This window comes from Oncorhynchus mykiss, chromosome 18 (assembly GCF_057628025.1).
Source record: "Oncorhynchus mykiss isolate SJ-2025 chromosome 18, ASM5762802v1, whole genome shotgun sequence".
NCBI classification, from domain to species: Eukaryota; Metazoa; Chordata; class Actinopteri; order Salmoniformes; family Salmonidae; genus Oncorhynchus; species Oncorhynchus mykiss.
Window position 1 is genome coordinate 21071603 of NC_143039.1, and position 13943 is coordinate 21085545.

General features: G+C 43.3%; 1 protein-coding gene across 1 annotated transcript in view; it reads left to right on the forward strand.

The window, feature by feature from the left end:
- The first annotated feature begins 4950 nt into the window (after positions 1-4950).
- LOC110497006 (uncharacterized) overlaps positions 4951-13943 on the forward strand; it is a 49856-nt gene continuing 40863 nt past the window's right edge. The window contains exons 1-7 of the mRNA XM_036951884.2: positions 4951-5243; positions 5322-5573; positions 7241-7407; positions 7554-7582; positions 8807-8850; positions 10920-13513; positions 13716-13877. Of these exons, the coding sequence (XP_036807779.2) occupies positions 5171-5243; positions 5322-5573; positions 7241-7407; positions 7554-7582; positions 8807-8850; positions 10920-13513; positions 13716-13877 (3321 nt within the window). The 5' untranslated portion in view covers positions 4951-5170. The remainder of the gene's footprint in view (positions 5244-5321; positions 5574-7240; positions 7408-7553; positions 7583-8806; positions 8851-10919; positions 13514-13715; positions 13878-13943) is intronic.

Genomic DNA, 13943 nt, shown 5'->3' on the forward strand with positions numbered 1-13943 from the left:
AAATGGCACCCTATTTCCTATATAGTACACTCCTTTTGACCAAAGCACTATATAGGGAATAGGGTGCCATTTGGGATGCATACTCTGTCTTGTAGACAGTAGGCTAGGCCATGATGAGGTAACTGTGCTCCACAAAGGGCCACAGGAAAGCTAATCTGAGCCGGACGGCAGGATTATACAGATTTAGCTAGTTCTTTGGACACGATGGCTCTCTAGAGCCCCCCCCCCCCCTGTTCTTCTGTAGTCTCTTCATAGAAAACCAGCTTCCAATCCCAGAATTTCTGCAGGGGTCCAGACTTGTTGACCGTAGGCAACTTTATCATTCCCCAGGCTACGTTACAGTATTTGTCAAAGGCTGCTGGTAATACAGTATTCACACGGTGAGAGACACCTTTTGATTAGGTCTACCCTGTCCATTCATTATAATCTACAAGGCAAAACTGATCCTAGATCAGCACTCCAATAATATGTGCCATGGTGTGTTGTAATCCTGTATGTTTATGTTTGACTCTGTCCTTACATGTCCTTATTGGTTTCCATTAACTCATTGACCGGTGTGAATATCTCATTGTGAGGTTAGTATTACAGGTCTAATCAGAGGGTGTTGTTTTTCTTTGCCTTGCAGGACAGTGGTATCATCTTGATACCTGGACAGGAGCCCAGACCTAACGAAGACACTGGCCCATCTGCTGATCACATTATCCAATAAACCATGTTACCATTGTTGATTCACCGTTGCCGTAACGTCACCGTCATCAGCTGAGTGAGTGTCCAACTAGTCTGGCAAGAGACTAATGGCAAGACAACGAAAAGCAACAGATTATTTCATTATAATATATATTCTGTGTATACTGTTAAAGTATAATTAGTTTGTTGGCTACCTACCTACCTCTGTTTTTAATTGTATTTCCTATTCCCGGATCTGTTGATAATATGTCACCTGACTATAATTTGAAAACAACAAAGTTAGCCATTTGACACAGAGAGATCTCAACTGTATAAAGGTACTTGGAGAAAGCTAAGTCAATTCAAAAACAGTGATTAATTTCAATATCTGAAATCTATTGAGTTGAGATTTAATTGACCCCAAGCCCTATTATAGACAACTGAATCAGTAAAAATGACTAAAGCTGGCAACATAAGCAGTCCAGGGAGAGTTTTGGGGTGAGAGTGAGTAGATGGTGAGGTCATAAAGGCAGCCCTCTGAGCCTTTGTCCTTTTAAGACTCCACCTACCCTTCTAGCGCTAACTTCCAAACAAGCCTCAGTCTGTCAATCAGGCCTCACCAGAGAGAGAGACCACCTGGCTGCCTTGCCCTAGTCTCAGCCATCTCACCTCAGAAACCACCTACTCTGCTCTCTGAGAAGGCATGCAAGGCAGTTATCCACTAATGACCGGACGTGTGACAGGTCTCGACCCAATCCCAAGCCCAGCGACAAGCACATCCTTACTGACCTGTTCACCAGATGTGCTACCTGTCCTAGACCTGCTGTTTTGAACTCTCTAGAGACAGCAGGAGCGGTAGAGATACTCTGAATGATCGGCTATGAAAAGACAACTGACATTTAATCCTGAGGTGCTGACCTGTTGCACCCTCGACAACCACTGTGATTATTATTATTTGACCCTGCTGGTCATCATTGATTGATTGAACCCTACCTCTAACCCTAACCCTAACCCTACCTCTAACCCTACTTCTAACACTACCTCTAACCCTACCTCTAACCCTACCTCTACCTTTAACCCTACCTCTAACCCTACTTCTAACCCTACTTCTAACCCTACCTCTACCTCTAACCCTACCTCTAACCCTACCTCTAACCCTACCTCTACCTTTAACCCTACCTCTAACCCTACTTCTAACCCTACTTCTAACCCTACCTCTAACCCTACCTCTACCTCTAACCCTAACCCTAGCTTCATGTCCACATTCTGGTTCAACCCTAACTCTACCTTCATGTCCACATCCTGTTCAACCCTAACCCTAGCTTCATGTCCACACCCTGTTCAACCCTAACCCTAGCTTCATGTCCACACCCTGGTTCAACCCTAACCCTAGCTTAATGTCCACATTCTGGTTCAACCCTAACCCTAGCTTCATGTCCACATCCTGTTCAACCCTAACCATAGCTTCATGTCCACATCCTGTTCAACCCTAACCCTACCTTCATGTCCACATCCTGTTCAAACCTAGCCTCAACCATACCCATAACCCTAACCCTAACCCTAGCCCAACCCTAACCCTTACATGGAATACCCATATCCTCTCTGAGATGTTTCAGTGGTTTTACTCCACCCCCCTGGAAACAAGGATAACCCTCTGATTTCTTCTTCTTCTCTGTACAACTCCACTATTGGGTGTGAACGTCTTGTCTAGATAATTTATGGAACCTTCAAACAAGTGAACCCATGCGTGGACTGGAAAATTACGGCATATTCAATAGACTCCCAAAAGACATAGAAAATGACTTCCACTGAATGATATGCTAGCTATGCCATTCTACATCCAAAACCACAATGGCTTTAATAACAGCTCTCCCCCATGCATAGTCTCTAAGTATCCATAGCACCGATAGAAAACAGTGATATCAAGTCTTACTAAGGGGTCTCAGTTGGGACACAGTCGAGTCACTGAACTCCATGAATGTCAGTTGTGTTACCATGCAAAGAGGAGATTTATCAACCAGCTGTGCATTTGCTTGGGATTCAGTACTAATGGAAAGGTCATCGGGTGTAGCTCAAATCTGATCATGTAGTACTTCTCCAATGACGTGAACGCCATGACGCCAATAGATAAGTGAATCATCCCTTTGATGGGCCGGATCACTTCCTGTTTTCGTCTCCTTGTGTTTTGAAACACAGGAAGACATAGTGTAGTGAGTAGAGTTCTTTTTAATAAAGAAGTGTTAGCTTAAAGTTGCACTATGCAGAAATCGCTCCACCATTTCCTGGTTGCTAAAGTTCTAATAGTTTGCCTAATTTCAGTTTATGTGACAAAACAAGCAAGTATAGTGTCGAGAATCATAGTACCATCTAAACTGCTGTTGAAATATATTTTCAGCTGTTTGGAGCTGGTGTGCAAAACCGAAAGTAAAAGATGCAAAACCTAAACTTAAGAATAGGAAGCATAGAAATAGCATGAACAGAACAGATCTACCACTTTTTAGACTTTCTTTCAATGAGAATGACGGATCTATAACTCATGTTCTGTTATAATCTCCACCCAGCCCAGCCAGAAGAGGACTAGCCACCCCTCATAGCCTGGTTTCTTCCTAGGTTTTGGCCTTTCTAGGGAGTTTTTCCTAGCCATTGTGCTTCTACACCTGCATTGCTTGCTGTTTGTGGTTTTAGGCAGGGTTTTTGTACAGCACTTTGTGACATCAGCTGATGTATGAAGGGCTTTATAAATAAATGTGATTGATACTGGAATGAATCCAATGCTCTATACCAAACACTTGCCCTTATTTGAAGTCCTATTTACAGATGTCAATTGTCTGCCACAACAATGTTAGACGTTGTGAATACAATAGACAGACGGACAATTCCGTTTGCTGTTCTGTTCTGATTTCCTCTGTCCTGAAGGGAATAAGCACCTTTCCTGTCAGAAAGGATAAGTAGCATCTAGTCACCTGGGTCTACCCCCTTGAGCTGCACTGTCCTGCTACAGGTCAGACGAGCTTATTGGCAGCAATGTTCATTACTCACCACCAAATCAGCCTCACGGGAAGATTGCATGTCTGTGTTGTGGTACAACAGGTTCCACAAATACTGACCTCTACTGACTCACCAACACATACAGCTGTAATATCTTAATTTGAGCCAGTTTGCTACAGCAGGAAAATAATCCTGGAGAAACAGGACATTTTAATTATGTGGATTATAATGAATGGACATTTCTTGTAGGGTTCGATACATTTCAAAGTGGAAATTACGAACTTTAGAAGCCTTTTTAAAACTTGAATACACTACAAGTTTGCATTTACTGCTGTGCGGGAAAATTCTCAGCGACAAAAGAGTGATCAAATTAAGATTCTACATCTGTACTCACCTGAATTTATACTGACCTACCTATACTTACTGCTATGTGTAATGGCATTGGGCAGAGAGGTTTCAAGATTGCCCTGAAAGACAGAGACAAAGGACACATTCACATACTCTCTCTAGCTTAAATGAAGGCCACAATCAATTTGTGGTGATTTTGAATGCATTTCACATCTGTTGATAATGTAGATACATGTATCACTAGCCACTTTAACTATGCCACTTTGTTTACATACTCATCTCATATGTATATACTGTACTCGATACCATCTACTGGATCTTGCCTATGCTGCTCTGTACCCTCACTCATTCATATATCATTCATTTATCTTTATGTACATATTCTTTATCCCCTTACACTGTGTATAAGACAGTAGTTTTGGAATTGTTAGTTAGATTACTTGTTGGTTATTACTGCATTGTCGGAACTAGAAGCACAAGCATTTCACTACACTCGCATTAACATCTGCTAACCATGTGTATGTGACAAATAACATTTTATTTGATTTGATTTGATTTAATGTCACCGTGAGAATCACATTTCACATTGTGAATCTCTGCAGTACTGTAAATATAAAAGGAATGAGTAAGTAATGGATTAATGTTTTAATCATTTAATAAGCAGACCAAGCCAATCATATCACTTAAATTAGCAACTTATAGGATATAAAGTGTGTCCAAGTAGGATAAGTTGTTTTTGCATGTTTTGCAGCTGTGAAAATATGCAATTATGTCAAAAATAAAATGACCATCACTATCCCTATTCCCAACATTGGCCTACACAGATTATTCACAAGTTAAACAACCATGCACGGTTAGACTAAAGTCTTGCAGAGGCACCACTAAAGCTTATCAAATAGGATTAGGAAGCAGAAAGAAATCTCCTGCCAAAGTCCCATCTGCTTACCTGAGTAAGGCTGGGGAGCTGTCTTCAGCACTGTAACCACATCCCGTTACACTGGGGGGATAGCCTAGCCCACGAGGACTAACCAGAGGAATAGCCCTATTTTTACACAATGCTATCAAGTGGATGGACAGTAAACAAAACCCTATTGTTGATGAACTGAGAAGGATTGAGAAGATTTTAATCTAGACTGGGGCTGCATCTTGGATCTTGGCTCTTTGAGAAATGCCGGGGCTAACGAGGAACTGTGTTTTTTGGGTTGTGTCTGCCATCCTTCTGACAGGATACTTTGACACGGGTAGGTACAGTAGAGGATTTAATGATGACTGTTTGACTTCTGGTCACATGTATAACTCAGTCTCATGTACTTTTACAGATGCTTCGCATGGGGTTGCTATGGATAGAGGTTTGGTAGTGAAACACTTGAAATCTCAAGACCCCTCTGGGATTTCAAGACAACTGGAGTCAGATGAAGGTCTGGAGGCCTTGACCCACAAGACATACAAAGGAAAGGGTGCTATTTCTAGAAGAAAGCGGAATATTCTTTTTCCCAGTGGAGTGAAGCTTTGTTCTCAAGAGACTGTAGACCAGGCGATAGAAAACCATCTGAAGTACTTTCACCAGCGAGGTAAGCTTTTTCACTACTGTATCTCATGGGCCCTGGGGATTCATTATGACCTGGAGTCTATTCATCTACAATCTTTGTTGTTCAGCCAGATTAATTTAATTCCTGTGATGTGTACACTCTTATGCAAAAGGTTTTCAAAAGGGTTCTTCCGTTGTCCCCATAGAATAACCCTTTTGGTTCCAGGTAAAACCCTTTTGGGTTCCATGTAGAACCCTCTGTGGAAAGTGTTTTACGTGGAAGCCAAAAGGTTTCTACCCGGAAACAAAAGGGGTCTACCTGCAACCAAGAAGGGTTCCTCAAAAGGTTCTCCTATGGGGACAGCCGAAGAACCCTTTTAGGTTCTAGATAGTGCCTTTTTTTTCTAAGAGTGTATGTGACAGAAGGCTAACAAAACCATTATATACCAGCAAAATGAGTACAACTTTCTGTGATGATCTTATATTTAATTGGGAATGGACAGGTGGGGAAGATAAATAGATGTTTGTCATGTAAATGCGTGCTCTTTAATCACCTCCAACATGAACCATGCAGTAAGCAGTACTTTTCCAGCCTCTATATTAAAGCCCTATGGTCATCCACGTGCATGACTTCAGCTGTTGAAATACAGCCCGGTGTTACCATTCTCTATCAGTCGTTTGTTTGGAACAATGGTTCAGAACCTTGTTGGAACTCAAGGGAAATTACTAGAAGTCAATCAACGACAGTAACTAATCTATCATGATTCAAGGGCTATAGTTATGGTAGTCAGTCATGGAGGCTGAGAAACGCTCCACGTTTAAGGTCAAAGTCAAACGTCCAACCTCATTTTGGTACAGACTGATTGATAAGGGCCAGATTTCAGGTGAGGCCAGGCAGAGAGCCTGGCACCAGACAGCCTTGCACCAGGGTGCCCTTCTGTCAGTTCAATCCGAACACGTGGTGCTCCACCTGGGGAAGCTTAGAGAGAAAGCCCCAGTCCTCGGTCTGAACCCTGCCTCGCTACCGAAATAGTAGTCCTCTAGACATTGATGAAATGAGCCATGCTGCCAGGAAAATATGAGAGCCCTCAGGCCTGCTCCCGCTAGCTCCTCTACCAAGGGCTTTCTGGTTGTCCTCAGCCTCCAAACCTGAAATGTAGCCTACAGATGTGGCTGCAGATTGAGAGAAAAAGAAAGGGGGTTAACGTTTTTTGCCAGCTTTTTTTGTTCCAAAGCAGAGGTACTGGTACATTGTGAAAACCACATGTCTTGAGCTGAGAAGTCATTTCAATGTCAGCAGTGGTGGTGAAATGGTGATGCTGTCTGGAACCTGGGAGTATATGTGTGTATGGATCAAAAAATGACCTCACATTTCCCTGATTGCCTTCATTTTTCATAGCTGTCCATTGGAGAGATTTTTCCTGTCAGGATCGCTGGCTAAATGTCAGCTAAATGTCAATGTTTGTTTTGGTTACCATGTCCTTGTACTACACAGTGTTATTTAAATCTAGATTGAATATTCATATACGTTAAGCGGGTCTTCTTCTACATCCATCTGTGTCACAGAGTGCGACCTCTGTGTCACATGTCTCTGTGTCAATCAGAATTGGGGTCAATTCCATTTAAATTCTGTCCAATCAGGAAGTACACAAAAAATTCCGGGTGTGAAAGCTAGTCTCTGACCCAGTCCTGTGTCTGTGTGCTGCCCAGTGTGTCAGGAGACGGTGTGGGAGGCGTTCAAGATCTTCTGGGACCGTCTACCTGAGAGAGATGAGTACCAGGCCTGGGTTAACTTATGTCAGGATGGAACTGTCAGCGTGATGGAGATTGGCAGCAACTTCAGCCGATCAGAGGAGCACGTCTCTCTTGTTAGGGCTGTGAGTGAGAATTTTGTACAATTTGATGTGTAAAACGTTACGGATATTGATGTGTGTGAGTGTGCGTGTGTGTGTCCAAGTGTGTGTAGTTTATTGGTATGTGATTGAGAAGCTTTATTTATCAATGGATTCTGTTTTTATTTCAGAGAGTGGTGATGACTGCTGCTCCGAATAGGTGAGTTCCAAACGTTCCAATGTCTCTGTGAGATACCAGCACTTGCATTCTGTCACAACGCAAAATAAGTACATGCCTGGGTTACGCTCAGCAGGTGGCAACGTTACAGAACGTTCGGGTCACTTAGAGCAGACGTACGGAATGTTGCACCCCGCTGAACGTTACACACGTCACTCAACCTCAACCCCATTGTATTTACACCACCTCCATGTTCTCCTCATCCCCATCCCATCCACGTCAGCGAGCCCACAAGCTCAGGGTCCAAAGTGTGCAGGTAGGTCTGTTCCCAACACTAAAACCTGCTGTCTTGGTGCCCACACAGCTCTATAGAAATGCTATCCATAACAGTGATGTAGTCCCGTGTAGCTCAGTTGGTAGAGCATGGCGCTTGCAACACCAGGGTTGTGGGTTCGATTCCCACGGGGACTAGTATGAAAAAAGTATGAACATGTATATAAGTCGCTCTGGATAAGAGTCTGCTAAATGATGAAAATGTAACATGTAAATGTGCCGTCACGGCAGCCTCCGTGCACCACACAGCTCTGCAGCCTGCTCAACCTTTCCCCCCTCGCTTCAACCAGATTCATACAACTACTACATTGTTGTATGATCATAGCCACTGCTGTAGACAGCTTGCTGTGCCTGTAAGCTACACGCATGTAGACAGTAACAGGAAATTATTATAGCAGGTCTACTTTTGTAATACCTGGTAGTTACATACAGGGCTACCAGGCTACAGGGCTACCTGGTAGTTACATACAGGGTTACAGTGTAATACCTGGTAGTTACATACAGGGTTACAGTGTAATCCATGGTAGTTACAACATGTTGAAGTTACTGATTGATTGTCTCTCTTTCACACAGTCCAACATGTTGAAGTTACTGATTGATTGTCTCTCTTTCACACAGTCCAACATGTTGAAATTACTGATTGATTGTCTCTCTTTCACACAGTCCAACACGTTGAAGTTACTGATTGATTGTCTCTCTTTCACACAGTCCAACATGTTGAAGTTACTGATTAATTGTCTCTCTTTCACACAGTCCAACATGTTGAAGTTACTGATTGATTGTCTCTCTTTCACACAGTCCAACATGTTGAAATTACTGATTGATTGTCTCTCTTTCACACAGTCCAACATGTGGAAGTTACTGATTGATTGTCTCTCTTTCACACAGTCCAACATGTTGAAGTTACTGATTGATTGTCTCTCTTTCACACAGTCCAACCGCGGCAACTCCACCAGAATTGGCCACCACCCAAAAAGGTTAACCTCTTAACCTCAATTCAGTGTCTGGGCAAAATTCATCTGTCTTTTATGCCATCTGTTGATCAGTGACAGTATAGCTAGACTATTAGCCCCTGTCTGTAGTGTAGTACTGTTTTGAGGTTATTGTGGGTGCTGCATAGGACTACTGTAGCCTGCTCCCAGAATAGGCCTTTAATCCTTCTTAATGACACACCACGTTGTCAATGGACAGTGGATAGAAGGACCGCTAGACTTTCCTAAGAGATTGTCTGAACCGCTTGTCTGAACACACTACTTTTCAATTTTAGTGCCAGACATGTTCAGTAGCAATTCATTGATGTCATGTAGAATGTTTTCTTATATAATTGTATTCTGTGTCACGTATAATAAACCCTCTTTTTATTCATAATTATACAGTGCCTTGCGAAAGTATTCGGCCCCCTTGAACTTTGCGACCTTTTGCCACATTTCAGGCTTCAAACATAAAGATATAAAACTGTATTTTTTTGTGAAGAATCAACAACAAGTGGGACACAATCATGAAGAGGAACGACATTTATTGGATATTTCAAACTTTTTTAACAAATCAAAAACTGAAAAATTGGGCGTGCAAAATTATTCAGCCCCCTTAAGTTAATACTTTGTAGCGCCACCTTTTGCTGCGATTACAGCCGTAAGTCGCTTGGGGTATGTCTCTATCAGTTTTGCACATCGAGAGACTGACATTTTTTCCCATTCCTCCTTGCAAAACAGCTCGAGCTCAGTGAGGTTGGATGGAGAGCATTTGTGAACAGCAGTTTTCAGTTCTTTCCACAGATTCTCGATTGGATTCAGGTCTGGACTTTGACTTGGCCATTCTAACACCTGGATATGTTTATTTTTGAACCATTCCATTGTAGATTTTGCTTTATGTTTTGGATCCTTGTCTTGTTGGAAGACAAATCTCCGTCCCAGTCTCAGGTCTTTTGCAGACTCCATCAGGTTTTCTTCCAGAATGGTCCTGTATTTGGTCCTCATCCATCTTCCCATCAATTTGAACCATCTTCCCTGTCCCTGCTGAAGAAAAGCAGGCCCAAACCATGATGCTGCCACCACCATGTTTGACAGTGGGGATGGTGTGTTCAGTGTGATGAGCTGTGTTGCTTTTACGCCAAACATAACGTTTTGCATTGTTGCCAAAAAGTTACATTTTGGTTTCATCTGACCAGAGCACCTTCTTCCACATGTTTGGTGTGTCTCCCAGGTGGCTTGTGGCAAACTTTAAACAACACTTTTTATGGATATCTTTAAGAAATGGCTTTCTTCTTGCCACTCTTCCATAAAGGCCAGATTTGTGCAATATACGACAGATTGTTGTCCTATGGACAGAGTCTCCCAACTCAGCTGTAGATCTCTGCAGTTCATCCAGAGTGATCATGGGCCTCTTGGCTGCATCTCTGATCAGTCTTCTCCTTGTATGAGCTGAAAGTTTAGAGGGATGGCCAGGTCTTGGTAGATTTGCAGTGGTCTGATACTCCTTCCATTTCAATATTATCGCTTGCACAGTGCTCCTTGGGATGTTTAAAGCTTGGGAATTTTTTTTGTATCCAAATCCGGCTTTAAACTTCTTCACAACAGTATCTCGGACCTGCCTGGTGTGTTCCTTGTTCTTCATGATGCTCTCTGCGCTTTTAACGGACCTCTGAGACTATCACAGTGCAGGTGCATTTATACGGAGACTTGATTACACACAGGTGGATTGTATTTATCATCATTAGTCATTTAGGTCAACATTGGATCATTCAGAGATCCTCACTGAACTTCTGGAGAGAGTTTGCTGCACTGAAAGTAAAGGGGCTGAATAATTTTGCACGCCCAATTTTTCAGTTTTTGATTTGTTAAAAAAGTTTGAAATATCCAATAAATGTCGTTCCACTTCATGATTGTGTCCCACTTGTTATTGATTCTTCACAAAAAAATACAGTTTTATATCTTTATGTTTGAAGCCTGAAATGTGGCAAAAGGTCACAAAGTTCAAGGGGGCCGAATACTTTCGCAAGGCACTATATATTCTTTGTTTCTGGGGCCCTTCTTGTTTTCTTCTGTAGACAATGAAGTCATTGTCCTACAGCCAGACACCTTCCCAACCTTGCGAGGAGATGTTGACGTCATTCCTGTCATTACTGCAGAGCCAGTTGAGGAGGTCACAGAGATGGTCCCGCCAGAAACTACTGACTCTGTGACTGAAGATGCCGACACCGACGTCACCTCAGAGACCGACGAGACAATACAGGAGATCGGAGAGGACGCCACTACCGAAGCTGCCTTTGACGTCAACTCCGAAACAGCAGTTGAAGTCATTGCTGAGACTAGCGATGAGGCTGTCCAGGAGGTTAATATGGCTGCTGTTGAGGAAACATCCGATGCTACCTCAGATGACACTGTGGAGATCACACCTGAACCTATTGTCACTGTCATCCACGAGCCCATTAATGAGGTAATTGGGAAAATGTATGAGGAAGTAATCCCAGATACCACACACAATACAGTGGAGGAGACAGAAGAGGCCGCTGCAGAGGTCCCACCAGAAGCTGCCATTGTGATCCCTATAGAGGTCCCATCAGAGGCTGCCATTGAGATCCCTGCAGAGGTCCCTTCAGAAGCTGCCATCGATATGCCTGTTGGGTCCACAGACAAGGATATCCCAGAACCTGAAATAACATTTATTCCAGAAACTTCTTTGGAGGACATTTCTGAAACCACTTCTGAAGCGCCTTCGGAAGCTGCCACAGAAATCACTTCAGATACAATAGACAAGGAGATCACAGAGGGTACTATAGAAATTACTTCAGATACCATAGACAAGGAGATCACAGAGGGTACTACAGAAATCACTTCAGATACCATAGACAAGGAGATCACAGAGGGTACTATAGAAATTACTTCAGATACCATAGACAAGGAGATCACAGAGGGTACTACAGAAATCACTTCAGATACCATAGACAAGGAGATCACAGAGGGTACTACAGAAATCACTTCAGATTCCATAGACAAGGAGATCACAGAGGGTACTACAGAAATCACTTCAGACACCATAGACAAGGAGATCACAGAGGGTGACACAGAAATCACTTCAGATATCATAGACAAAGAGATCACAGAGGGTGACACAGAAATCACTTCAGACACCATAGATGAGGAGATTAAAGAGGCTGCCATAGAGGTCACTTCAGATACCACAGATGAGGAGATCACAGAGGCTGCGGTAGAAGAAAACATCACTTTGGAGACCACTTCAGACATTGCTACCAAAGCAACGTCAGAAGATACTACAGATGAGGATATTCCAGAGGATGCAGCAGAATTAACTCCAGACATTTCTCCAGAGGACACTTCTGAGACTACAGATGAGGAAGCTGCAGCAGAGTTGATTCCAAAAGTTTCTCCAGAGGGCACTTCAGAGCCTGAAGCTGCCATGGAGATCCCTTCAGAGGGTTCAGATGGAGACGTTCATGAGCCCCCTGTGGAGGTCACCTCAGAGGATTCAGATGGAGACATTCAGGAGCTCCCTGTGGAGGTCACCTCAGAGGCTACCGTAAATGTTGCCCCAGAAGACACTGAAGAGGAGACCCCTGAGATTTTAGAGGAAGTTATCTCAGACGCCACAACGCATTTTATTCTCGAGGCTACTGAGGAGATCACTCCAGAGGCTGTACTAGAGGATACTTTGGCCACTACTACTAATGAAGTGGTAATAGAGATTGGTCCTGAGGAAGAAGTCACTCCAGAAACTTCCGTAAATGCCGTTCCAGAGGATGTAACAGGGATCACTGAAGAAGCAACAATAAAGGCTGAAGTCACTCCTGAGGCTGAAGTAGAGATGAAGGAAGTTACGGTGGAGGTCACCTCAGAAGCCACTTTGGAGGTCACTCCCGAGGTTGAAGTAGAGGTAACTCCAGAATATGTAGTGGAGGAACCTCCAGAGGCTGAGGAGATTACAGAAGAAACTGCAGTAGAGGACAATCCAGAGGTGGAGATAGAGGTAACTCCAGAGTCTACTGAAGAAGTTCCTGAGGAAGCAGGAGAGGTTCCTTTGGAGACTGCAGTGGAAGACGCTCCAGAGGCTGTAGAAGAAATCCCCCCAGAGACTGTAGAGATAACGCTGGAAGCTGCTGAAGAAGACTCAACAGAAACTGTAGAAGAAATAGTTTCAGTGACTCCAGAAGAGATAACACCAGAACCTTCAGACAAAGAAATTCCAGAAACTTCAGAGGAGGAAATTCCAGAACCATCAGAAGAGGAAACTCCAGAGGCTTCAGAAGGGGTCCCATCTGAGGCAGTAGACGAGATCATTCCAGAAGCTACAGAAGAGGCTTCCAAAAAGATAATTACAGAAACTACAGAAGAGGCTTCCAAAGAGATCATTCTAGAGCGTTCAGAAGCTGCAGCAGAGATAACCACAGAGGCTGCAGGTGAGTCCACTCCAGAGGCAACACAGGAGGCTGCTGTGGAGATTACTCATGAGGTCATCACTGAAACTGGAATTTTGACGGACACAGAGGAGAACAATAATGGCGATCGTTATAGGGATGCAGAGGAGAACAATAATGGTGGTCGTTATAGGGTCACAGAAGAACCAGAAGAAACAAATGATGACTTCCTGGGGATCCAAGATATCATAACAGAGGTGGAAAACACGGTAAGCAATGATGAGGTTATTATTATTGCAATCAATGAAATACAGAATCAATAATCAAATTGTTACTTCATAAAGGATAGAAGCCTTCTTAAACACACAATAAGAGAGGTGCATCAGCTATAGATTAAAGACACTGTCTACTGAAATGAATGAGAGTGAGGTGATATTGTAATGATGTGATCTGTTTGTGTCCTGTGTTTAGCTGGGCAATGAGATTGAGGACATCATGACGAGGCCGTCCACACCCATGAAGGAGCAGGTGGTAGAACTCAGCATCCAGCTGAAGGGAGAGAACTACAACGACGCCCTGAGAGACCCCTCTAGCTTCTACTACCAGCGCGTGGCCAAACATTTCACCCATAAGGTACAGTAGAGTTGGTATGCTGCTGTCCCCATGCAGGCTATTGGTAAAAACAATTGTTTGGTCCCG